Below are 25668 nucleotides of genomic sequence, written 5' to 3'. Positions count from 1 at the left end.
CCCCCTTACGCTCGCAGAAACGTTCTTTCCTTCGGGAGAGGCGTGCTGAGGAAGGGGCGGGACCAGGATGGTTGCGCGCGCAGAGAGCTAATATACGGGAGAGTTCAACATGGCGGCGACCATGTTCCGTGCTTCGCTGCGGGGTTGGAGAGTCGGTGTCCAGCCGGGCTGCGGGCTACGGCGGCAGGTGAGAGCAGGAGGTTGGCGCTGAGAGCAGAGGGCTGGGTGTGAGGCTCACTGTTATTCCATGTAACTTTGCAAGTCGCTTTCCTACTTGGGGCCTTAGGTTCCCCATCTGACCAGGGAGACCTTTTCTGTAGTTGAGATTCTAGACTGAGAAGGAAGGTGACAGGGACTAGTGTGAGGCCTTGGAACCTGATTGGAGGACAACCCTGGCTAGTCAGAACTGGGAGGGGCTGCACGTCGACCCTCGCTGTCTAGTGTTTTGAAGGGGAAACCGGTCCGTAGGGTCCAGAGGTCGGCCCGCTTCTGAGAACCTAGAGCTCATGACATAACAGAGCCTTTGCTTTATCCTGCGTCCCTGTGCCCTTTGTAACCCCGGGGCCGATCAGGCCTCCAGGGTATTTGTGGGAAAAGTGTCCAAGAAGGATCTTAAGGCTGGAGGATGGGAAGAAAGCCTCCGGAGTATGACCTTAGGGGGAGTGCTTAATGTCTTAGTCTTCCTTGGATTCAAAAAATGTGTAATAAAATACGTAGCTTGTGGCATTGTAACAATTAAGTGAGTGCTTGGTGGTGTCTGTCCAAATGAGGCTGAAACCTTCCAGGTAAGAGAGAATCATGTCAGGTGACGGCAGAGGAAAACTATCACAATTGCTGAAAGTGCCTAACCCAGAACTAGAATATTTCAGTAGAACGTGAAGGTGAAACTTCAATCCTGAAATACACTATGTTGGTCAGAGTCCCAGTTAATTGACTTTTCAGAAGTATACACACACTTGTCATTTGAGCCCCAAGACAGGCAGGCTCCTCAGAATGCTTGAACTTCTTTCCCAGTCCCACCTGCGCCAGGATAAATTGAAGTCTGGTGCTTTTTCGTCTCCAGCCATTTGTGTGTGCCATTCTCTCGGCCTGCAGTGTTTCCTTCCTCTGATTACTGAAGTTCTGTCTGTCCTGTGTTGGGTGGGTAGTGAGTGGGCTAATGGAGAGATGGGGCTTTTTGTTTTTGCTTCAGAGCCAGAGCAAGGGACCTCCCGATTACCCCAGCTTTGTGGAATCTGTGGATGAATACCAGTTTGTGGAGCGCCTGTTACCCGCCACCAGCATCCCAAAGCCCCCAAAGCATGAACATTACCCTACTCCTAGTGGCTGGCAGCCCCCCAGAGGTGAGCTGGATAATGGGGATGGCGTGAAGGCTGCCGGGAAGTACCCCTCCTTAGTGGTCAGCCTGCCCCAGCTGAGATTCTGAACTCCTCAGTGGGTTCGGGATTCGCGTTGAGATCTCTCAAGGCTAGCATCCATCTCATGTTCATGGAAGGGCCCAGGACTGGAGCCCTGTGTTACAGATAAACATCCACCCACACGGTTGGGATAAGGTCTTCCCATGCAGGAGAAGTGAAGCATAGAGGGAAGACCCAAGAGCTTGGACCACCCCCAACTCCCTTGCCCCAACACACCCGTAGGCCATGTATCGTAATACGGCTTGGGAGCTGGGCAGTTCTGGGTCCAAATTGGGCTCTGCTCTTCACCGCCAGCGTGATCTTGTGTCAGCTTCTCCCAAGTTTCAGCAAAATGGAGATGATCTCCTTGGCACATAAAACAGTGCAGAGTCCGGCATGTGGTCGGTGTTCAGGGCTTTTAAATTCCATCCCTTCGGGCCTGAGATTTCACTTTAGTCTCCTTGACCCAGAGGAGAAAGGCAAGAATTGGTCCCCTAGGGGGAGCCAGAGATCCAGGGAGGTCCTGACTTCATTTCTTCTTGAGCACCTTCTGGTGCCTGGTCCTGTGCTGGGCCTTGGGTATCAGTGTCCTGGCAGTAAAGGTGGGGAAAGAGCAGGTCTCCTGACCTGAGATCTGGATGAGGCTTTGCCATCACTGCATTTACCCTGTGCTGCCGTGGGATGAAGCCTGGGAAGGTTTAGCTCATCGCTGTCCTCCCTGTCCCAGACCCTGCACCCAACCTGCCCTACTTTGTACGGCGCTCTCGGATGCACAACATCCCTGTCTATAAGGACATCACGCATGGCAACCGCCAGATGACTGTGATCCGGAAGGTGGAGGGAGATATTTGGGTAAGTGCGTGGGCGGTCAGGGTGTGACTGTGACCCTTCCAGGGCTGAAGACCTGGGAGTCCTCCAGAAGTGACAGTTCTGACCAGGCTTGCTTTGTTATCTTCCCCCAGGCCCTGCAGAAGGACGTGGAAGATTTTCTGAGCCCACTGCTGGGGAAGACACCTATCACCCAGGTCAATGAGGTGACAGGCACCCTGCGGATCAAGGGCTACTTTGACCAGCAACTAAAAGCCTGGCTCCTGGAGAAGGGCTTCTAGACCTAGCCGAGCAGCCTGCGCGACAGCATCCCCCACAGATGGGGTCCAGGGAGTCTCGGGAGGAGGGAGGTGGGTGCTGCAGCAACTAGGATGGGGGTGCAGAGACCCGGGCTAAGGGCTGGGGCAGGGTAGAGTGAGGGCTAAAGGGCCACGGAGCTTGCCTGCATGAAGGGGGAAACAGGACCATCTGCGCAGGCGCCAGCACTCGGAGAGGCCTGTGTGACACTGGAGACCCACCAGAGCAGGGGTGTCAGGCTCATTGTCACCGGGGGCCACATCAGCCTCACGGTTGCCTTCAAAGGGCCGAATGTAATTTCAGGACCGTATAAATGTAACTACCCCTTAACAGTTAAGCGAGAGCTCGGCGCTGCTGCCTAGTAGAAATGAGGTGCCTGGCTGGATAAAACAAGGTGGAAGGCCGGATTCAGCCCGTGGCCCTTGTGTTTGCTACCTGTGCACCTGAAACAGCCGAGCTAGTGGGGACATTAGTTGCTTTCTCCCGCCACTACCATCCCTGATTTTGGTCTGTTCCTGCCTTTTCTTTTTTAAATCCTTACCTGAGGACATGCCTATTGAGTTCGGAGAGGGGAAGGGAGAGAAACATCCATGAGAGAGGAACATCGGTTGCCTCCTGCGTGTCTCCCAGTGGGGGACTGAACCCACAACCTAGGCATGTGCCCTGACCCAGAATCGAACCCATGACCTTTCACTGTATTGTACGACCCTCCAACCAATGGAGCCACACCAGCTAAGTCTGTTGCTGCTTTTTCTTCATCGGGGCTCCTTGGGCTCAGCTATTCAAATGCTGGAGGTTGTTGACTGCCCCTCTGGCGAAACCAGTGGCCCAGCCAAGTTCGGGGAACGGCAGCACAGGACAGACCCGCTGGGCGTCTGCCTTCCTGGGCCCTCCAGACTCCCCGCTGCAAAGGTTCTCAAGCCCTTGCTCTAGGCCAGACCTGGCTTGTTGGAGGCGACGGAGAATGCAGGTGAATGGCATGGGCCTAGGAGTCTTCAGTTCCAAGGGCAGTGCTGGGCACTGTGCCCACGTCAGACCTTGGGCTCGTTCTTTCTGCCCACGGTGAGGTAGAAGGCCCACTTACCTTGGCTCCATCCCGGACCAGGGTTGAGCCTGATGGGGTTTCCAGCTCCAGGAATCTAAGTGATAAGCTGTAGCTGGACTGCCCACAAGGGGGTGTTTGGGAGCTCCCAGCAGGCCAGCACTGGGCCTGCTTCCCAGTGGGCTGCCCTGGTATTAAGGGTGGACAGGGGATTTGCAGGCAGGAAGCTGGCCTTTTGTCCCTGCCACCCCACCCCACCCCCAGCTAATGGACCTCACCCTTGGTCTGCCACAAGGGCCAGAGCCCTGAGTTGCCACCCCTACCCCAGCATCAGACTGGCTAAGATAGGGTTCAGAGCCTGCTTCCCCTACTTGGTCTCTAAACTCCTTGTGTCTCAGTTTGTGTGTAATATGGGTATCTCTCAGACAAGACCAGGCACGTGCAGGGTGGTGTGGCCGTAGATGACATGGGTGTATCTTTCTAACAGGTGAGCGTGCCCAAGGGCAGTGCTGGCTTGTGTTAATAAACCCTCCCTCTGGGAGGGTCCAGGCCACGAGTCTACAGCCCGAGGAAGGATCCCGGCTCACTGACGCTGACACCAGCTCTACCAATTGTTAATGCGAGTTTTTATTTGGCTGTATATACAATTCAAGCTATTAAAATTTGTACAATATTTACAAATTAAATAATCATCTGAAACTCTTCTGCAACTCACGTAACACAAAACCAAGGGGAAGAAGACGGGGCCGGGCAGGCCTTGGCTCCCGTGGAGACTGTCCGGCCCGGAGCCTTTTCTGACCTGGAAAGACCAGGAACCTGGTGTTGGTGTTTCTGTTTCCAGGGTCAAGCATTCAAATTCAAAGACAAGATTTAAGCTGAAGGAAATAGCAAGGAAGTTGTTCCAATTCTTCTAAACTCAAAAGTAGTTCTGTACGTTGAGAAGTGGCCCCCGTACGTTCCGGGGTTTGCAGTGGCTCCGGAGCAGACACACGAGCCCTTGGCCTGGAGGGAGGCTGGGCAGTGGCTGCTGGCTGAGACCAGGGGCAGCCTCACTTCAGACCAGCTACAGGGAGAGAGGGGCCTTGGGGGTGGGGGGCAGTGTCCCTTGGTGCTGCCCTCTTCTCTGCCCCCAGGCATTCCTTTCCCTGAGTTGTGTGGTTGACAGTAAGACATGGAAATGTCACGCGGCATAAGGGACACAGCCACCACCACAAAAGGGCTTCCAGGGAGTTTAGGGTAAGAAAGGGACATTGGTACCAGTCTCGGTTGGAGCCAGGGAGCAGGTTCCCGGCTGCCCCCGGCCCCTTGAGCCCACACTTGGGAATGGGAGCTAATACTGTTCAGCCCTGCAGCACGGCTCCAGACACACAAGCTGGGCTCGGAGGCGCCGCCCCCTCCCACTAAGGGGCGGGGGGGCAGCGGGCTTTCGGAGGCTGTGCTGTTCTGCCTTCACGGCCCCAGTGGAACACGGGGCCGCTGGGCTGGGGAAGAAGGGTGAGACTGACCCACAGCCCCCATGGCTGCCCAGGACTAGGAGGGCTGGAGTCGGCTGGGGCCTTAGGCCTCTTTCCACTTGGCCTAGGGGATGCCACCTGCTCCGTCTCAGAGCTGGGGGTACTGCTCCCTGGTACAGACAGGGAGGGCACTGGCACTTGGTGGCGGACATGTTCCAGCGAGGGCTGCTGAGAGTGGGAGCAGGGGCCAGGACCGGGGCAGTGTCAGTGGGCAACAGGCGACTCCAGCTTTTGTAGACGGCGGCGACGGAGCTCTGCTGCATCAGGCTCCCCATCCTCGGGCAGCTCCTCGGTGCCCACCGACTCGGGAGCTGGGGACCGAGAGGTCACAAGTGGAACACGGAGACGTCCCCCACGCACCCTCCCCCGCCCTCCGGAGGCTGACCACAACTACCTGGAGGCTTTTCAGATTCAGTGGCTGGTGGGGAAGATCCCGGGGACGGGGCGGTGGCCTCAGAGCTGGAGCTGCTGGTAGAAGAGGCAGCAGCGACCACTGTAGGGGCAGTCTCCTCAGTGGGGCTGACGGAGGGGGCAGGCCGGGGAGGCCTAGGGAGAGAAGGGACAAGAGGTGGGCGCAGGTCTGACATCCTGGCATGCCCGGGCAGATTCCCCTGTCCGCGGTTAGCTTTGCAAAACAGAGTCCAGCGCCGATGGCCTTTGCAGCCCAGGGACCACCCGATAGAGTCGCCGCACACAGGCCTTCCTGTGACCCTACACCCCGGCCGACCGTAAACCACGTGGAGGCAGGGACGCAGGCCTGTTCACTGCAAGGCCTCCGCCCTGGGGCATCAGGCACCTTTTAAAAGGAACCTACGGAGCATCCCACAGAGCACTCCGGCCTCAGACTCCAGCCCCCGTCCACGCCTGTGCCCTCCTCGTTGGGTGCCAGGCACTGTGGATGTGTGAACAGGAACGAGAACCCCTTCTACTCAAGCAAGGTCACGGTGGTCAGAAAGCACGTGAGTGACGGACCAGGACCTGAACCTGAGCCAGGCTGGCTCCAGTGACCACCTTTACTTGCTGTCTCAGGTCGGGGCCACTGATTTCCAGTCACAGGGTCACCACGTCAGGAGGGTGTACGTGATGAACTAAAACACTGAGCATTACGAGTAATCTGACTTTACAAAAGTGTCAAGTGACAAGAGTCAGAGTCAGCTCTCTAGTAACCCTCACTCCTACTTATCCAGGCAGGCCTCCCGCAGAGGGAGGACCCAAAGGCACCAGGAGCCCTCAGCGCCAGGATGTGCCTTCAGAGAGGTGCCCTGCACCAGCAGGTGTCAGGGTGACAGAAGAGAAAAAGGCCAAGAACTGCCGCTGGGAGCCGCCTCCAGGCAGCTGCATGCCCCTGCTGCCCGCTCTGGTGCCCTGGGCTGACGTACCCCAAGGAGGCGAGCACAGTGAGGTACTGGTTGATTTGCAGCATGGCGGCGTCCAGCAGCGTGTGGATGTTGCGCAGGCTCTGCAGCCGAGCCTCCAGGTGCTGCTGCTCGTGGCCTTCTAGAGCCCGCAGCTCCTCCGGGGTCAGCCCCGCAAAGCCAGCAGGGGGCACGGGCATTGGTGGGAAGGCTGGAGAGAGGTGGAGACTAAGCATGGGTTGCCTGGGCAATACACCCCCTGCCCCAAGAACACTCCTGAGTGGCCCTGCTTACCAAAGGGTGGTGGCAGTGGCATGCCCATCCAGGGAGGAGGGAAGGGGAAGCCCGGGGCGGGGGCAGCCTCAGAGCCAGGGGCAGAGCCAGGTGCCTGGGCAGAGGCGGCAGAAGCAGCTGCAGTTGTGGCTGCTCCGCTGGGCCGAGAGAGGGCTGCTGAAGAGCAAGAACAGGAAGTCAGTGAGCGCCCAGGGCCTCTGCTTCCATCCCTCCCACCCCCTGGCCGTCGAGGCGCCCCAAAGGCTCACCTGCACTGGTGGATGGAGGGGCCGCAGCCTCTCCTGAGCTGGGGGGAGGCGGGACGGGTGGAAAGGGGCCCATGGGGGGCCACAGCGGGAACATGCCTGGAGGAAAGGGAGGCAGGAGGCCCTGGGGAACTGCAGAGAGAGGACAGGAGGTCGTGAGAAAAGGTCCGAATCACAGGTGAGGGGCTGGGTGTTGGGATCCACGTCCTCTGCTCCCGCAGGTCCTTTCTGAGCTCACAGCTGACCACAGGACCCCCCGCCCCAGACTGAGCTCCTGTCGGGCAGGGACTCTGACTCCCCTCAGTATTTCCCATTCCCAGCCCAGGGCAAGTATTCGGCGGTATGGTAGTTGGCCAAACGGGGGGCCACTCACAGTTGGGAGGCTGGGGCAGGAGTGGCGGGGGGTGGGCGGCAGGTGGTGGCCCCTGATCCGCAGGCTCGGGGGGTGGCGGGGACTGGGTTGGCAGCGACGCACGAAGGACATCCATACGGCAGGTGGGGCAGGTCTGCTGCCGCTGGAACCAGGAGCGCAGGCAGCTGGGAGTCAAGACCGGGCGGTGGTCAGCACGCCCCTCGGGGCCCGCCTCCGCGAGCCTGTGCCCGACATGCAGGCTCCCCGGGGCCCCCCCACCTGGTATGGAAAATGTGGTTGCAGGGCAGTCTCTTGGCCCCTGTCACCATCTCTTCCCGACAGATGATGCAGACGTTGTCCATCGCCTGGAGCTCCTCTGGGGTGGCATCTGGGTACCTGAGCAGGACAGGCCAAGGGCATGTCAGGACCGGGGCTGGAGGACGGAGGACCACAGCTGGGGCAGAGCCTAGGAGAGCACCCAGGGCAGGCCGCTTACAGTGTGTTCATGTTACGGATAGCGCGGCGAGACATGATGGCGTCTGTCACAGCTTTCTTGAACTGCCTGAAAGGACAGTTTCGGTGACGGTTGGGAGAGGGAGAGGAGAGGGAGGGGCGGGATGAGAAAGGCAGGGCTGTGGCGGGCACGGCTCACCTCATGGCCAGGTACATGGGCCGGATGGCGAACAGGGGGAAGGTGTGCACCTTGATCATGATGGTCATGAAGGCCATGTAGAGCAGCACCTTGATGAAGCCTGGGCGGGGGTGGGGGGGACAGAGAAAGGCCGGTCACGGGTCTGTGGGGCAGAGCGGGGACGATGGCCCGGGGCAGGGGAGGCCCAGGCCCCTCTCACCTGTGAACAGCTCTGTGTAGAGCATGTACACGGCCTTATTGTCCCAGGGGTTTTCGCTCTGGAGGTCCACGGAGTGCAGCACGTACTTGATGAAGATGGTGAGCACCATGGTCATCAGGATGGCGTACTGGGGGGAGGAAGGGCGGCGGTGAGCACACGGCGTGTCCCTGCTCCAGCCACGCCGCTGCTCCCAGGCCCCTGCACAGCAGGGTGCGAGAGTACAAGCCACGGGCGCGGACACAGCTGGGGCCTTCCCAGCCCCTCCACTCACTAGCTGGTGCGACTTTTGGCGACCCGATGGGCCTCTCTGAACTACAATGTGCTTGACTGTAAAACAACAAAGAATTAACTGCTTTGCTGATTCAGAGACGCACGGGGCAGGCACTCAGCACCAGGCCTGGCATCCACGAAGTACTCAACAACTCGGGCTGCTGTCGACTAGCACGTCCCTCCCCCACCAGGGCCCTGCACACTAATCCCTTCTGTCCCTCCACGGCCAGCTCCTCTGGCACCAGCCTCCAGGAAGCCCTCCCTGAGCGCCAGGTCGGGGCTCCTCCCCCACAGGCGCCTCCTCCTGTGCCTTCCCCACTCTCCCCGGCTGAGGGTGCAGAGGGCTCGGAGTGACCGATGACTGCTCCTTGGTGGCCCGCGTGGGGCTGGCCGCAGAGCAGGTGCTCGATAAGCGTTTGTGGGGTTATTCGAGGCACGTGCAGTGCCACCTCAGGCTTGTCCTCCCAACCTCCCAGGCCAGTTTTACCTCAAAGCCAAACACCAGCTGCACGGAGGCCCCTCGGGTCAGGACGCTGTGATAGGCATGGCTGACGAAGAGGAAGTCCAGGATACCCAGGAGGAACATAAGGGCTGTGGGGACCCCCGAAATGGGGGTTGGAGGGGTCAGCCCAGGGCCCGGCAGCCACACCTATTCTAAGATAGCTCCTGCCCTCAAGCCCACCAAGGCCCCAGCCTGTAGCCAAGTGAGCACACCACTGCACCCGGCCCCCTGGGAACTCCAGTTCTGCCTAGCGGGGCACTGGGGCAGCCCGAGCTCCTGTTGAGGGGGCAAAGAGCTGAGGGGCCAGGCAGTTGAGAAGCTGTGGAGTGGAACAGGACAGAGGTGATGCAAATTAATTTCCTAAATTATCTTTCCTGTACAGCTGTGGCTGAGGACACAGCCTGTGCTCCGGGGACAGGGCCACAGGCAGTGACGTTTTATGTTCGAACCCTCCACGGTGCCTCCTCTCCCTCCTCGCCCCTTGCACGGGTCTCACTTACAGACAATGCGGCAGTGAAAGAGCCAGGAGATGTTGGGGCTGCGCTCCATCTGAGGCAGAGCAGAAGAGGGGTCCTGTCAGGAAAGCTGGAGCTCACCCCGTATCCCAGACCCAGCCCTCACGCCACGAGCCTGCCCACCGGCCACTCTGGCTTCCGTCCGCTCCACAGAACCCCGGACCCGACTCACAAAGTCCACGCGGTCTTCAGCCAGCCAGTGAAAACACTTGAGAAAGAGAAGGAGAGTGAAGAGCGCAACAAAGCGAGGGCTGAAGTCGTCCCGAAAGACAGTGAAGGCCAGACAAGTCTCAGTGACAGCATACCAGGAACGTTCTAGAAGGTGCTGGGAGTTGGGCGAGAAACAATGTGGAGCTCAGACACCGTGCCCGCACAGCCCCCTGGCCCTCACTTTGAGACCACAAACACCTTACCTCCATCTCTGCTGCCCTCAGCTGTCCAAAGAACACCTTGCCCATCACCTTGCCCAAGAGGAAGACAAGGACGAAGGCCTGGATGTACAGGACCTGGGAGTAAAGAGAGGCTCTGGTTTGCGGTCAGCTTCCGCTTTGCTCTGCCTGGGGCTCAGCATTCAGGAACCTCCCCACATCCCCATCCCAATTCACTCGGAGTTAAGCAGCTGGAGGCAACTTCTCTCCTACTCGCCCTCTAGCCCCACCCCTTCTCTAGCAACCTCCTCCTTTCCTCCCAGGAGTTCCTCCCTCCCCCAGCCTTCAACTCACTGCCATGCTGGGGCTGGACTTGGTCAGGTACACCACAGTGGGGTAGAACTGGTGCTTGAGGTAGTAGGCATGAGCCACCACCGCCCCGGTCAGCGCCAGGCTGGCGGCCATCATCACTGCGGTGCGGAACATGGCCCTGGCCTGAAAACCTGCATGGGAAAAGGAGAGAACGACTTGTGTGATGTCCATACGGTGCAAACCTAGCAAGTGCCCGAAACCCAGAGTCAGTTAATAGAAGGAAGAAAAACTCGTTTCACCCTCACAATCACATCAAGAATAGCAGAGACTCACTCCCCCATACTGCAAACAGGAAACTGAGACTCGAAGTGGTTAAGTGATCACACTGGTGCCTGGATCAGTTCTGTCTCAAATCTAGGGCTCTTCCCTCGCTGCCTGCCTGCCAAGCCGCCGCCCCTAGGGAGTAATGAGGAAAGGCAGCAGTATTGGAAGGGGAAGAACTGCTACCTAAAAGTGAAGTTGATGCTGTGGGATGCAAAAGACAACTCCAGAGGCGGGAACGTGCGGCCTGGACTAGGAGAAGCTAAGGCGCTGCAGGACACAGCCGGGCAGGCGACAGCGCCGGTGACAGCTCTGCCAGAGTGGCCAGCTCCGACACGCGCCCCGCGGGAGCCGGCGAGGTCCGTCAGTCTGGAACCCTGCTGCTCCCCAACCCCCGGGGCAGTGTCAACTCGGGGCACCGGAAAAACGGCCGACCGACAGGATGCAGGGGCGAGGCTCAGAGGGACCGGGATCGCCCCCGTGGCCGCGCACCTGTGAAGCGCCAGGAGCAGCGAGCGTCGCAGGCGGGGCCCAGCCTCGGAGAGAGCGGCCGCGAGGGTGTCTGAGGTCTACCCACCGCCAGCTGACAGGCCGAAAGTGAGTGGCGGGCGGAGAGGCGCGCCAACCCCGGAGACCTCAAGGGGAAGGTCCAGGTCCCGACTCCAACCACGACCCCGGCCCGACCCCGGCCCACTCACCAGGAGCCCAACGCCGCAAGCCCGCTCAATCCCCGCGACTGCGGAGGCGTCCCGGTTAACAACACTCCTCCACCCCCTGCGAGCCGGAACTTCGAGGGTGAGACACCTCACTTCCGGAAGCGCGGGGCGCGGCGTGGACTGTACCAAGTGCACCTTTTCTTGCCCCCCTCCCATCGCGTGCCTTCTGTGGTGCTGGGAGCAGTCGTCCCACCACCAGATCGTGCCCACGGTTCGAACAAGAGATGTAATGTGTGGCCGGAGCGGAATAGGGCAACCCGGGGGGTGGTTAGAGTTCTGCTATTTGTTAATCAGAGGTGGTATCGTCTCCGTCACTGAGTGGCGCCTACTTAGCAGAGGACTCAGGCTCTCGAAGTGGTTGGAAGGTGGAGCATTGTGCGGGCCATACCACGTGGGAGGGGGGAAGTAGAAAGGAAGTAGACGTTACAGGCCTAAGACTAACGTTCTAGAAACTCATCCGGGGCTGTTTACAACAGTTTGGCAAATAAGAAGCTTTCTGAGAAAGCTGGATTCAGAAAACGAAATTATCTGTCTCCTCCATGATTACCCCCAAACTGGAAGGGAGTGAGTTGGGTCTCCGTGGCTGCTACTGATTGGTCGAGATAGAGTTACGCGGACCAGTAAGAAAAATAAAGGAAATGTACTGGCCTATAGGAAGAGAAAACAAGTGAGCGGTTGCTAGGGGCGGAAGGCAGCGTTGCCTAGGACTAGGTCCAACCCCTGTGGGCGGGGAATGGGGGAAGGCACTGTCAGTGGGCGGGTGGGTGATCGTTACCGCCTCCGGGACCGTTTGCTGCGCTACGTAGGGTAGGGGCAGTCAAGTGTGCTAGGGGCTAGGGAGAAGGCAGACCTTTAATACAGTTAATCTTAGAGTGGGAATGTTTTGTACAAAAGGACTGGTTTCAAAGGACTGCGTTCCCGCAAGCCTCCCGGTACCTGTAGCTTTTTTACTGTCCTTGTATAATCAGCTCTGGGCCATACGCACAGTTCCCTCTCCTCTCGTGCTGCCCGATGTTTCAGTTTGTGTCTGGGTCGCCGCCAACCCAGTCTGTTCTTTGGCAGAATGGAGCTGATGGAATAATGCACCCACTTTGTGCCTTGCAAATTTGTTGTCTTAGATCTACCTGTCAATCATTTAAGTTTATAAGCTAGGTGGTGCTATCCTCACTTTATACGGGGGACAGTCGAGGTCTAGAGATTTATTCAGACCGGTCCTGGGATTGGCATTGGGTCCCGTTTTGTTGGCCTCAGCCACCTTCGCCACCACCTGTTGACCTCAGTTGGCCTATTCAGTTTGGCTTGTAACCTGTCACTGAGTTGACTCCCCATAAAGCTCTCTGTGCCTTTCTAGCGACTATTAGAGTTTATAAATGAGTTCAGCAAGGTTGCAGGATAGAAAATTAATGTGCAAAAACCAATTGTATTTTTATGTACTAGTAATGAACGATCCAAAAATAAAATCAATACAACAATTCTATTTGCAAGGCACACAAAAAATGCTTATGAGTAAATTTAGTAACAAGTATAAAGTTGGTACACTAAATGTTACAAAACATCATTGAAAGAAATGAAAGATAGGAATAAATAGATAACTCGTAAGCATAGATTAGAAGACTTAATATTGTTTGATGGCAATAATCCACAAAACTATCTAAAAATTCAACAGTCCCTGTCAAAATCCCAGCTGCCTTCACTGCAGACATGGACAAGGGGACCCTAAAATGCACTTGGAGTGCTCGCTTTGGCAGCACATGTGCCAACACAGGAAGGACACAGAGAAGATCAGCTGATCCCTGTGCAGGGGTGACGTGTAAATGCATGGAGGACTCCGTGCTTGAAAAAAGTAAAAAGAAGAAAATCCATGTTAAATGCATGAGATCCAGACTAGAGGAAACAGCTTTGAAAAGAATAAAGTTGGAGCACTCATACTTTCTGGTTTTAAAACTTACTACAGCCCTGACTGGTGTGGCTCAGTTGGCTGGGCGTCAGTCCACAAACCAGACGGTGGTCACTTGGATTCCAGGTCCGGGCACAGGCCTGGGTTGTGGCTTCCGCCCCCAGGTGGGGTGTGGACCAGAGGCAGCCAATCGACGTTTCTCACACTGATGCTTCTCCCCCTCTCTCTGAAACTAAGTAAATAAAATCTTTATTTTTAAAAAAAGTACTACAAAGCCATACTAATCAAGATAAACAAATAAATCAATGAGTGGAACTGAGTCCAGAAATATGAAGTGGGACTCCAAACAAATTGGAATTATCTTCTGGCAGGCGGGACCCTTGTAGGACAGGCTTCTACCTCTAGGTGAGTGTCCTAGGAACCCATTTGTAGCAATGTACTAGCTGGAGTTGTGAGAAGCTGCGTTCTGCTTCAGTGAATTTTTTTCAAGACTCTTTGAGCGCATTTGCCCATTTCATAATGGGTGATTTATGAGCACACCTGCCCACACCGCACTGAGTCTTTAACAGTTTTTGACCAAAAATGGCATTATCCCTGTACCCCCTCTACCCCATTCACCCAATCTTGCCCTGAGCGACTTTGTTTATTGTTGTTTCCTGGGATGAAAAAAGTCCTCAAAAGGAAATGTTTTGCCCATGCGGAAGAGGTGACACAAAAAATAGCAGAAACACTAAAAAGCATAAACATTGACACGTTAAAAAACTGTTCGGACAGAGCAGGGAGCCTGAAGGAATGGCTGTTCAGTGTACAACACACCCAACAGGAGCCTGGGGGCACTGTGTGGAGGGGCACAGAACTCGTGCCCTTCCTGTGAGCAGACACCCTACATGTGTAAAAAAAATAAAAAAACACAACTGTTTTGAGTAGTGGAAAAAACATCTCGATAGGTGTATTGCATCAAATGCAGAGTACTTTGAAGATGACTGAAGTTTAAACATGTAAGAATAAATACACAGTTTTTTATAAATAAATTCTGGGGGTTTTTGGGTCACCCCTCATTAGCGCACACATTTATAGGCAGCTGATTAGCAACAGGGGTGCCGAGACAAAGCGGCGGAGGAGACAGGAGACCATAGTCCTGCCAACAAATGGAGCAGTGGCCTCTGCCTTACACCACACCCAACAGTTAGCTCCCAGTGGATCAGTGGCCTGAATGTAGTAAGACCTGAAGTTATAAAAGTCTGGAAGAAGCCCAAAGTTTAAATCTTTACCACCTTGGGTTAGATAATGGTTTCATGCGTATGGCACCAAAGGCACAGCGACAGAAGAGAAACCGGATAAATTGGGCATCTTCGAAACTTCCCTATGGTGTGCTTCCAAGGACACCAACCAGAAAGTGAACGGACAACCCACAGAATGGGAGGAAATATTTGCGAATCGTATGTTTGATAAGGGACTTGTATCTGTAGTATATAAGGAACTCTTTTTAAAAATGCATTATGTTTTTGTTTTTATTTTATTTTAGAGAGCAGGGAAAGGAGGGAGAAAGGGAGGGAGAGACGCATTGATGTGAGGCAGAAACATCCATCAGTCACCTTCTGCTTTCAGCAAGCTCCAGGACGGGGTTAGAGCACAGAGCCCGCAACCCAGGCGTGCGCCCTGACTGGGAATCGAACTGGCCACCCGTTAGTTCACAGGCTGGAACTCAGTCTACTGAGCCACATGGGCCAGGTCTAGTATATTTATTTTTTTTTTCATTCCAGCTTTATTGGAGAATAACTGACAAACTATATTTCAAAATACCTTACTACCTGATTATCATATGTTAAAAGTCTTACCAAAATAATTTAAAACATTTAAGTAGATATTAAAACAGAATAAGCATTCCCAGGAAATATTTTTCCTAAAGATGAAATGTAAGTGGGTTTAGAAGACTGTATAGATAAAGGTCACAAACAGTTACCCACCTGAGCCAAAATTTAATTCATACACATAGAAGATAAGGAAGTTTGCTACTCATAATTTTTTTATTTAAAACCACAGAGTTTGGGGATATTTTTTCCACAGTAGCAGATAGCCAATGTATCTCTGAGAGAGGAGCAACTGGAGGGCAGGTTCCCACCTGGTTATTGGAGAACCCAGGCTCCTCCTATCTTGTGGCTCTTCCTGCGGCTCTGCCGTCTCCCGGGACTTCCTGGGAGAGCTGTATTAGGCTGGAAGTCAGGGGATACAGAAAGAGAGGCAGATCATACAAGAAGGAGGTTTTCAAAGGCTACGCCTGGTAATGAATAATAAAAATAAAGAAATGGATGAGGAAGTGACATTTTATTTTTTTTAAGATTTTATTTATTCATCTTTAGAGAGGGGGGAAGGGAAGGAGGAACAATGTGTGGTTGCCTCTTGTGCATCCTACTGGAGACCTGGCTGCAAGCTAAGCATGTGCCCTGACTGGGAATCGAACCAGCGACCCTTTGGTTCTTAGCTATGCTCAGTTCACTGAGCTACACCAGCAAGGTCAGGAAGTGACATTTTATTTCTTTATTTATTCATTTATTTATTTATTTAAAATATTTTTAAAGGGAAGGGAGGGAGAAAGAGAGGAAGAGAAACATCGATGTGTGGTTGCCTCTTGTGCACCCCCCACTGGGGATCTGGCCCACAACCCAGGCATGTGCTCTGACTGGGAATGGGGCTGGTGACCCTTTGGTTCACAGGCCTGTGCTTGATCCACTGAGCCACACCAGTCAGGTAAGGAAGTGATGTTTTAAATGAAACTATAAGATGAGTAGAGGGTAGAGTGGGTGAAAAGCTCAGTCAGGGGGAAGACCCTCTGACCTGACTGGGCATATTTTAGGAAACAAAGAGAATCCCAGAATTACTGGTGCTTCGGGAGTGAGGCTGAGAAGGGCAGAAAAGGAATTCAGAAGAGGTAGGCGGGGCCAGTTCAACGCGCCATGTAAACAGCCTCTTAATGACTTAGGGGTTTACTCTAGGGTCAGTGGAAAGATACGGCCCCGGTTAAGCAGGAGGTGGCTGAACATCTCTCCACCGGGAAATGTTATCCCTGGGCGCAGTGGAGTGGGGGACCGAGGGAGGGCGCGGCGTGCCCGCTGAGCTGGTCTGGAAGCCGATGCAGCCGCTCAGGGAGGGGTACAGAGGGCCTGCTCCGGGCTGCGCAGGCCGGACGGACAGAGGTGGCGCAGGTGTGCAGGGCCGAGTGCAGCATCTGACTAAGCGTGGGGCAGAGGGAACGGGAGAAGCCAAGTGGGCCCAGGCTCCTGCGAGGAAGGTGACGTTTTTCTCTGAGATAGAGAATCCCAGAGAGCAGGTTCGGAGGCAATGTGTGGAGTTTGCTTTTTAAAATTATCAAATATGTGATATATACGCAATAATTGGTGTCAAATATACATAAACAATGGAGTGACTAATGCAAGAACGCCCCAATTTGAGCACCAGAACATTAGCAACATTGCTGTTTCCCGATTTCCTCCGCCCATCGCATCTCTGTCTCCCACCCCAAGATAACACATCCCCAATTTTATATTTTTAAACTCATTATTTTTATTTTTCTCAAAAACTCCAATGGTTATTTTATTATACATATGCTTAGAGCCCTAGCCAGCATGGCTCAGTAGGGCCGGGAGCAGTCATCCCACAGACGGAAAGGTCGTGGGCTCCATTACCGGCCATGGCACGCGCCCAGGTTGCGAGTTGGATTCCTGGTCCAGGCGCCTACGGACAGGAAACTGATCAGTTTTTCTCTCTCACAGATGTTTCTCTCTCTTTGCCTTCTTCTCTCTCTAAAGGCAATGAAAAAAGTCCCTGGGTGAGGATAAAATATATATATTTATAGGCATATATATTTATAAGTGTGTGTGTGTATATATATATATATATGCTTGTAAAAATGTTCCAGTTAAGAATTGAAAAGATTTGCTTTTTCCATGCAAAACTGACTGCACTCCAGAGAAAGCTGCCAACATCTAGATCCCATCTCAACAGCTGGCTCAACAAGAACGAAAAGAAAAGGAAAGGAAACAGAAGGGAAAGGAGGAGGAGGGAGGGGAGGGCAGGGCAGGGGAGAACAGGGGAGGAAAAACCTTGCTCAGACATTCTGCCCTGCCACTGGCTGTTACGCACACACGTGCCCCTCCTGCTGTGACGAGCCCCTGGGGCCTGTGCCACTGGCCTGGCCACGTACCTTCTGGATTCATGGAGACACTGCCGTTTTTCTTCTCTAATCTGTTAACAGAGTAAATTGCACGAATAAAATTTCTCATCTCCTACCCTTGCACTTTTAGAATAAATCCAACGTGGGCACAGCGTGTTATTTATTTTATACACTACTAGATTCAGTTCAGTTTACTGATAATTTGCTTGGGATATTTACGTCTGTGTTAAGGAGCCTGCAGTGTTTGTGTCCCACGACGTCCTTATTAGCTGGTGGTGTCACGCACGCCGCCTGGATGGCGTGTGGAAAGGAGTTGGAAGGACTTGTACAGAGTGCACTGTTTGTTCTCTGAGTGTTTGGGTGATCTTACTGGCGGAGACTAGAGGCCTAGAGTTTTCTTTGTGATAAGTTTTCGTGTACTGATTCCATTTGTTTACTGCTCTAGGACTAACTAGGATTTCTATTTCTGCTTGTTTTAATTTTGCTGAGTTTTATTTCTCTATAGGGACTTGTCTATTTTCATACACATTTAAATATAACTATATAAAATTAATACATATTTTATGTGTAAAGTTGGCATAAGGTTGTTCATAACATCTTCATACTTTCATTGTCTACCAGGTATAGTTTTATCTTCTTCTGCATTCCTGTTGTTAATTTTTGCCTTCTTTAAAAAATTATTCTGAATCTTCATACTTTTATTGTCTACCAGGTATAGTTTTATCGTCTTCTGCATTCCTGTTGTTAATTTTTGCCTTCTTTAAAAAATTATTCTGAATTCTTGTTGCCAGGTTTGTCATATTTATTGGTGTCCTCAAAGAATCAAATGATACTTTTTTCATTTTCCATTATATTTTCTATTTTATTAATTTCTGCTCTGTATTACTTGATTCCTTCTACTTTTATTAGGTGTATTTTTAAAAGATTATTTATTTATTTGTTTTTGAAGAGAGGGAAACGGAGGGAGGAAGAGAGGGAGAGAAACATCGATGTGAGAGAGAAACATTGAAAATTGCCTCTTGTATGTGCCCCAAGTGGGGACCAAACCCACAACCTAGGCATGTGCCCTGACTGGGAGTCGAACTGGCGACCTTTTGATTTGCGGGATGACACCCAACACACTGAGCCACACAGGTCAGGGCAAAACTGCTGTATATTTTTATCAGATGTTTTTGTTGTTAATTCTAGAGAGAGGGGAAGGGAGAGAGAGAGAGAAACAAGAACCGGTTGCCTCCTGTATGCGCCCCAACCCTGGATCAAACCTGTAACCCAGTTATGTGCCCTGACTGGGGGTAGAAACTACAAAGTTTTTGGTGAACAAGATGAAGCTCCAACCAACTGAAACACCCCTCCAGTGCTGCTGTATATTTTTTAAATTACTTTGTTAGCACATTCTTTCCTTGTCATGTGTTTAACCTAAAATTAATATTTTTCTGATGATAATATCACTACCCCAACTTTCTTTTAGCATTTGCCTGATGTTTTTCTATCCTTATACCCGCAGATTGTTTATATCCTTGTGTTTTATGTTTATTTTTTATAAATGGCATCCAGTGCTAATATATCATTTCATAAATAGTTAGCTCAGCATAAATTATGCAGTGATAAATGTGGTAGGCAGAATAATGACCTCCCAAATATGTCCACATCCGAATTACTGGAGCCTGTGAACAGATTATCTCACATGGCAAAAGGGGGTTTGCAGATAAGGAAATCAAGATGGCCCTGGCTGGTGTGGCTCAGTGACTTGAGTGCCAGCCTGCAAACCAATAGGCCGCTGGTTCGATTCCCAGTCAGGGCACATGCCTGGGTTGTGGGCCAGGTCCCTAGTTGCAGGCTTGCAAGAGGCAACCTATCAATGTCTCACACATGGATGTTTCTCTCCCTCTCCTTCTCCCTCCCTTCTTCTTTCTCTAAAAATAAATAAAATACATTTAAAAAAAGAAATTGACATGGAGGAGAGTATTCTAGATTATTCACGTGGGTCCAATTTAGTCACAAGGGTCTCTAAAGATCACATACTGTATGATCCCATTTATATAATATCTTTTTTTTTAAGATTTTATTTGTTTATTTTTATAGAGAGGGGAAGGGAAGGAGAAAGAGAGGGAGAGAAACATCAATGTGTGGTTGCCTCTCTTGTGTCCCCAGCTGGGGACCTGGCCCTCAACCCAAGCATGTGCCCTGACTGGGAATCAAATTGTTGACCCTTTGTTTCACAACCTGAGCTCAATCCACTGCCATTTATATAATATTCTTAACATGACAGGATTACAGGGATAGAGAAGAGACCAATGGTAGCCAGGGGCAGGGGCGAGGAGCAGGGTGTGACTCTTAAAGGGAAAACATCCGGGAAGAGGAATGACGTGAGGGTTCTAATCCTGACTGAGATGGTCCTGCACCAGTTTGCCCTTGGGATAAAACTGATAGAACTAGGCACCAGAAATTTTAAGTGAGTGCTAGTGAAATCTGAATAAGATCTGTAGTCCTACGTTGTGCCAGCGTGAGCTTCCTGGTTCTAACTGCATTGTAGCTATGCAAGATGTCAGCTTTGGGGGAAGCTGGGGGAAGGGGACACAAAAGTTTTCATACTTTTTTAGTAACAGTACATGTCTAAATTCTTCCAAAATAAAAAGTTTATAAAAGACACTGCCAGTCATGGGCCTGAAGCCCACCCAGGGTTAAGGCAGGCTTTGCTGTGCCCCCTCACTGACCTCTAGCCTTATGCATGGTGGGGTGACGCAGACTCCAGCCCTCTGCAGTCCGTGTGTGGTGGGTGCGGTACACAGATTCACACAGACTGCCGAGTCCTGTGGAGGGAAAGGGACGGCGTGGCCACTCTCTCAAGGGGAGAGCACCTCTGAGTGCCTAGGCCACTCTCTCAAGAGGAGAGTGCCTGGACCCTTGCCTGGACAGGCTTTTATTGCTTTCCAGTCACATTACATCAAAGAAGGTTCTCGTTATTTCTAGGTTTAGTTAAGTGATTACTTCTTACAGATAACAAAAGGAGAAAAAGTTGCAAATGCAATGGAACAATAAAAATAATTGATTTGGTTACATTTCGTCCTTGGGACGTCTTAGCACAGAGTTTAGGGAGCTGCTTCAGAGATACCCGTGAAACAGCTGCAGTCTTAGCTTGGGGTGAGGGGGTTTCAGCAAAAGCGGGTCTCACGGCAGCCTCAGTACAATGCAGGCCTGGTTCCCCACGGGAAAGCCGGTCTGCACGCCTGCCTCCTGTGTGCTGGCTCGCATTGATCGGTTTTCCAGATCAGTGCTGGGCTGCATTTGCCACTGCCACACTGATCGGTTTCCTATAGTAGGGGGAAGGAGAGAGGTGGAGAACACAGCTGGTCTGGGAGTTCATTCACAGTTTTACCAAGCACCTTCTCTGGGTCAGGTGCAGTCCAGAAACATAGGTCCCTGGCTAATGCTTCAACCCGGGGCCTGCGCCAGGCAGCCAGGCTGAGACGTGGCTCTCCACGCACTAGCGGTGTGGCTGGCAGTGAGTTACTTTACCTCTCAGCAGTAACCCAAGTCTGTGCTTGAGTTGCTGTTGGTTTCATTTGTAAAATGAGGCTATTAATAACACCCCATGTAGCTGTGAGGAACACGTGAGCTGATTCAGTTATGGCCTCTTTATTATTATTATTATTTCTTTTTTAAGAGAGAGGGGAACGACGGAGAAATAGAGGGAAACATCGATACGAGAGAGAAACATCAATTGCTGCCTTCCGTATGTGCCCCAACGGGGGACCGAACCTGCAATCCTTGCATGTGCCCAGCTGGGAACTGAACTGGTGACATTTTGGTTTGCTGGATGAGGCCCAAACAAGCCACAGTGGCTGGGGCCGATTATAGCCTCTTTAATACATTTGTGGGACTAGCTCTGGAGGTTGCTAGAGTCACCGCTTCCTTTCTGGAGAAGGCCAACAACAAATGTATGAGGAACACACACACACATACAAAAGAGTGTCCTCATGGAGGCCAGGTGGTCAGGGAAGGCCTCGCTGGCCTCATGGGGTGTGGAAGGTGGCCAGAGGGAGACCATGAAACCCAAAGAGCCTAGAGACACGAGACCCTAGGAAAGGAAAGACCTAGACCAGAAAGACTGAGAGACCAAGAGATCCAGAGACCCAGAGTGAGCAAGAGATTCAGAGATGCTTATAGGGACCCAGAGCCTGAGAGAGATCCAGAGAGACCCCCATGGACACTGAGTAACATAGAGAGGCCCAGAGATACTGAGAGACCCAGAGACACCAAGAGTCTCTGAGACACAGAGAGACCAAGAGACCTAAAGATATCCAGACCCTCAGAGAGACTGGGAGTTCAGAGATACCCAGAGAGATCAAGAGACTGAGAGACCCAGAGACTGAGAGAGACTGAGGAACACTGAGAGACACAGAGAGCGGGGGCGGCCCCTCGGAGTGAAAATCCATATTGGCCACCAGGGCTGAAGCCTGAGACCAGAGCAAAGCAGCCGTGGGTGCTGATGGCCCACCAGGGAAGAGCAGCTGGATCACGGGAAGGGGTCTGTCTGCATCTGGGTCCAGAGCACACCTGGCCCTGGGCCCACCACCCACCTGGGATAGCCCACATCCCCTTCATCTTCATTCAAACGTCAGGAGGCTGGGTTCTTGAGCTTCAGCTTCCCGTCTCAAAATGCAGATGAGACCACAAAACCTACTTCGCGGTGCCAGCCCCACGTCGAGCTAGTTGGACACGTGACCGAGCCCACTTCTGCTGTCGGCAGCGGCAGGATTTTTCTGTTGTTTTGGTTGTGCTTTTTTTAATTCCCGTTTATTTGGGTGATGTTGGTAAAAAAAAAAATGGACTGCCTCACGAATTTGCGTGACTTCCTTGCGCGGGGCCATGAGATTCTTCTCTGCATCGTTCTCATTTCAGTCTGTGTGCTGCCCAATCGAGCACAGCGGCAAGGCTTCCACAAAGCCCAAGCTAGCCAGCTCCTCCAGGGGTCTCCATGTCTATGCAATACAGGTTTTTAGGAAAGATTTTATTTATTTTAATTTTTAATTGTATTTTTTCCTTCATGGTAATAACTTTATTTATTTATTTAAAATTGTTGTTCAAGTACAGTTTTCTGTCTTTTACTCCCACCCCAGCCCACCCCCCCAGCCCTCCTCACCTCCCTCCCATTTCTAGCCCCTCCAGTTTTTGTCCATGTGTCCTTTATACTTGTTCCTGTAAACCCTTCCTCTTTTCCCCTGAAATTCCCTCCCCTCTCCCCTCTAGTCAGTCAGCCTGTTCTCTATTTCTGTGTCTTTGACTATATTTTGCTTTTTCTTTGTTTTGTTTAGGTTCCTGTTAAAGGTGATATCATGTGGTATTTGTCTGTCGCTGCCTGGCTTGTTTCGCTTAGCATAATGCTTTCCAGCTCCATCCAAGCTGTTGCAAAGGGTAGGAGCTCCTTCTTTCTTTCTGCTGCATAGAATTCCATTGTGTAAATGTACCATAGTTTTTTGATCCATTCATTTACTGATGGGCACCTAGGTTGCTTCCAGCACCTAGCTATTGTAAATTGTGCTGCTATGAACATCGGGGTGCAAGGGTTCTTTTGTATTGGTGTTTTAGTGTTCTTAGGATAGAGTCCCAGCAGAGGAATCGCAGGGTCAAAAGGCAGACCCATTTTTAGTTTTCTGAGGAAGCTCCATACTGCTTTCCATAGTGGTTGTACCAGTCTACAGTCCCACCAACAGTGCACTAGGGATCCCTTTTCTCCACAACCTCTCCAACACTTGTTGTTTGTTGCTTTGTTTATGATGGCCATTCTGACTGGTGTGAAGTGGTATCTCATTGTGGTTTTAATTTGCATCTCTCTGATGGCTCGTGATGCTGAGCATCTTTTCCTGTGTCTCTGGATCCTCTGTATGTCCTCCTTGGAGAAGTGTCTGTTCAAGTCCTTTGCCCATTTTTAAATTGGATTGCTTGTCTTCTTAGCGTGGAATCGTGTAAGTTCTTTATATAGATTTTATTTATTTTTAGAGACAGGGGAAGGGGGAGAAAGAGAAACATCGATGTGCAAGAGAAGTGAGAGAATCAACTGACTGCCCCTTGCATGCAACCTGTCTGGGGACCTGGCCCACCCCCAGGCTTGTGCCCTGACCCGGATTGAACTGGCGGCCTTTTGCTGCACAGGACGGCACCCAACCCCACTGAGCCACACAGATCAGAGGCAATTATATCTATATTTGAAGTTACCTGTTACCACCTCACACTTGTTAACATGGTTACTATGGACACAACAGAAAATAACAAGTGTTGGCCAAGAACGTGGAGAAATGAGAACCCTGCGCAGTTTGTGGGAATGTAAAATGATGCAGTTGCTGGGGAAAACAATTTAATGTTTCCTCAAAAAATTAAAAATAGACCCAGCAATTCCACTTTCTGGGTATATAACCCACAGTATTGAAAGCAGAGTCTTGAGACACTCGGACACGCGTGTTCACAGCAGCGTCATTCACAACAGCCAAGGTGTGGAAACAACCGCCAGTGCACATCGACGGACACGTGGATAATCGAAATGTGGCATGTGCATAGAGTCGATATAACTTCACCTTAAAAAGGAAGGAAATTCTGACGAATGCTGCAGCAGGAATGAACCCGGGGACATTACGCTGAGAGAAATGAGCCCGTCATAAAAGGATGGGCATCGCGGGATTCCGCCGCGGTGAGGCGCCCGGAGCAGCGGAGCTCGCAGAGCCAGAACACGGAGTGGGGGCGCCAGGCGCTGCGGGAGGCGGGGCCAGAAGCTAGTGTTTCTCGTGGGTATAGAAATCCCGTTTTGCCAAATGAAGAGTTCTGGAGATGAATGCTAGTTGTTGGTTTCACGATATGAATGTACTCAAACACACCAAACTTAAAAAAGATCGTGGGAGTAACTTTTATTTTATGTGCATGTTATCCCCTCCCCCCCAAATGAGGAAAAAGTCATCCGTCAGACGTGGAAAGGCACGTAGGTGCTGGTTGTCCTATGGGATTGTAGCGGGTCAGTGACCGAGTCAGTGAAGGCAGGAAACCGGAAAGGCCTAGGGCTGCTGACGGGGGGGGGGGGGGGGGGGCGGGGGGGGGGGGGGGGGGGGGGGGGCGGGGGGGGGGGGGGGGGGGGCGGGGGGGGGGCAGCTCGGTGGCCTGGGGCAGAGGCCTCCTCCGCCAACCCGGAGCCACGGGTCAGGCCCTCTCTACTGCAAAGGATCTCGGGAAGAGGATGTGGCCTCTGCGAATGCTCTCGGAAGGACAATCTCCGCTCTGGCCCCCAGGCCTTGGGATTCCTGGATCTGAAGAAAACACAGACACATCCCGCGCCCCTGCAGCGGGAAGGAACAATTATGGGAATTTTAATTTACCCATCAGTCACTGGGCACAGCTCAGGCCTCGGTTCCGGATGCACCTTGGTTCTGCATTTGGAAAGAGGTGGGGAGGGTCCCTGCCGCCTTTCAGGCCGTGGGGTCCAGCTGGCCGGCCTTCACCCTTCTTTGTAGGTGATGAAGCTTTGGAGATTTTACCTTGGGCAGCTGGTGGAGGCCGGATTTACTCCAGGTAGAATTAGGCGGGAATAGCCCAAAGCCCCGCCCACAGGGCGGGATCTGATTGGTGGAGTGTTGTGAGCGTGGCATCTCAGGCTGTATAAAGGCAGTGGCTGGAGGCTGGAGGTTATGCTGTAGGTAATCCCTGAGCTCAGGTGAGGCTTCTGGGGCGAGCGGGAAGGCTGGGCTGCCCGTGGGCTCCTACATGGAGGCTCCCCCGTTGACTACTGGGTGGTGGACTGCACTTTCTCCCGAGTCCTTCAGGCTTGAAATATTTGAGGTGGCCCCAAGGATTTGTATAATATCCCTTTTTCTGGGTCTCAATTTCCCTCCGGAAGTAAGGGGTTGGTGGTTCTATAAAGTCTGCCATCTTGGTGCGTGGAGAGGAGGTTGTGAAGAGTGGGGGTGGGGCAAGAGGAGCAATCAAACTCTTGGGTTTTAGGGGTCAGACGGGCTTTTAGGTGGCCACGAGTCTTCCTCACTTGCTTCTGTGTTTGCAAAATGGGTTATACCTAGCAACCAGGATAAAAAAGAGGATGCCATTAAGGCACTTAGCACAGCTCCAGGCACCTGGGGCGCCCTCAGTGGTGCTTGCCGCTGCTGTTCTTACTCCCAGGCCCAGGCTGGGGGGCAGGGTGGGCGTGGGAGCTGCTGCTGCTTTTCTGGCCTCCCCACCCTCCGGGCCTCCCAGGTTCCTTCTGTTCGAGCCCCCGAGTCTCCATCTCTATCCCTCCACTTTCCGGAGAGCCTCTCTCTGACCAGCCTCACCAACCCCTTTGACTTGTTGGGGGTGAGGGGACAGGTGCTAGGAAGTGGGGCTCCTCTCTCTCTACAGGACACCCACCCCCACCCCACCCCACCCGTCCCCACCCCCTATGAG

General features: G+C 52.6%; 2 protein-coding genes and 2 non-coding genes across 9 annotated transcripts; 2 read left to right on the top strand and 2 right to left on the bottom strand.

Moving 5' to 3' along the window:
• The first annotated feature begins 40 nt into the window (after positions 1-40).
• On the top strand, positions 41-4250 carry MRPL49 (mitochondrial ribosomal protein L49). Its single transcript, XM_045854962.1, has 4 exons — positions 41-187; positions 1193-1343; positions 2125-2249; positions 2360-4250. The coding sequence occupies exons 1-4, from the start codon at positions 110-112 to the stop codon at positions 2504-2506; spliced, it is 501 nt and encodes a 166-aa protein (XP_045710918.1). The 5' UTR covers positions 41-109; the 3' UTR covers positions 2507-4250.
• SYVN1 (synoviolin 1) lies at positions 4170-11470 on the bottom strand. 6 transcript variants are annotated; one of them, XM_045854960.1, is made up of 16 exons: positions 11162-11470; positions 10185-10333; positions 9876-9968; positions 9635-9787; positions 9448-9520; positions 8933-9036; positions 8176-8302; positions 7977-8076; positions 7821-7886; positions 7604-7720; positions 7346-7509; positions 6976-7104; positions 6728-6883; positions 6458-6644; positions 5473-5543; positions 4170-5389 (listed from the first exon to the last, which is right to left on the bottom strand). In XM_045854960.1, the coding sequence occupies exons 2-16, from the start codon at positions 10314-10316 to the stop codon at positions 5283-5285; spliced, it is 1779 nt and encodes a 592-aa protein (XP_045710916.1). In that variant the 5' UTR covers positions 10317-10333; positions 11162-11470; the 3' UTR covers positions 4170-5282. The 6 variants fall into 6 exon arrangements, with proteins under 6 accessions (XP_045710916.1, XP_045710912.1, XP_045710910.1 ...); XM_045854956.1 differs by having other exon boundaries at positions 5473-5624; positions 6728-6880; positions 11162-11464; XM_045854954.1 differs by having other exon boundaries at positions 5473-5624; positions 11162-11461.
• Positions 11471-13843: 2373 nt separating this feature from the next.
• On the top strand, positions 13844-13967 carry LOC123829634. The gene has a single exon (XR_006787637.1). It is a non-coding gene; the product is annotated as a small nucleolar RNA SNORA11 (small nucleolar RNA).
• An 8100-nt stretch (positions 13968-22067) lies between these two features.
• LOC123829638 lies at positions 22068-22173 on the bottom strand. Its single transcript, XR_006787641.1, has one exon. It is a non-coding gene; the product is annotated as a U6 spliceosomal RNA (small nuclear RNA).
• Between the last annotated feature and the right edge of the window lie 3495 nt (positions 22174-25668).

Source organism: Phyllostomus hastatus, unplaced genomic scaffold, assembly GCF_019186645.2.
Source record: "Phyllostomus hastatus isolate PE091 unplaced genomic scaffold, TTU_PhHast_1.1 phas_scaffold_11, whole genome shotgun sequence".
NCBI lineage: Eukaryota > Metazoa > Chordata > Mammalia > Chiroptera > Phyllostomidae > Phyllostomus > Phyllostomus hastatus.
The sequence above is the reverse complement of the archived record's forward strand: the minus strand, read 5'-3'. Positions and strand labels throughout refer to the sequence as shown.

Bases quoted from the DNA above. Each gene is read 5' to 3' on its own strand.
- MRPL49 (XM_045854962.1), top strand. From the start codon at position 110: ATGGCGGCGACCATGTTCCGTGCTTCGCTGCGGGGTTGGAGAGTCGGT. The intron at 1,344-2,124 runs GTGAGCTGGATA...TCCCTGTCCCAG, and splicing joins TGGCTGGCAGCCCCCCAGAG to ACCCTGCACCCAACCTGCCC. The intron at 2,250-2,359 runs GTAAGTGCGTGG...ATCTTCCCCCAG, and splicing joins AGGTGGAGGGAGATATTTGG to GCCCTGCAGAAGGACGTGGA.
- SYVN1 (XM_045854954.1), bottom strand. From the start codon at position 10,316: ATGTTCCGCACCGCAGTGATGATGGCCGCCAGCCTGGCGCTGACCGGG. The intron at 7,105-7,345 runs GTGAGTGGCCCC...CTCTCTCTGCAG, and splicing joins CCTGCCCCAGCCTCCCAACT to TTCCCCAGGGCCTCCTGCCT. The intron at 6,645-6,727 runs GTAAGCAGGGCC...ACCTCTCTCCAG, and splicing joins GCCACTGCCACCACCCTTTG to CCTTCCCACCAATGCCCGTG.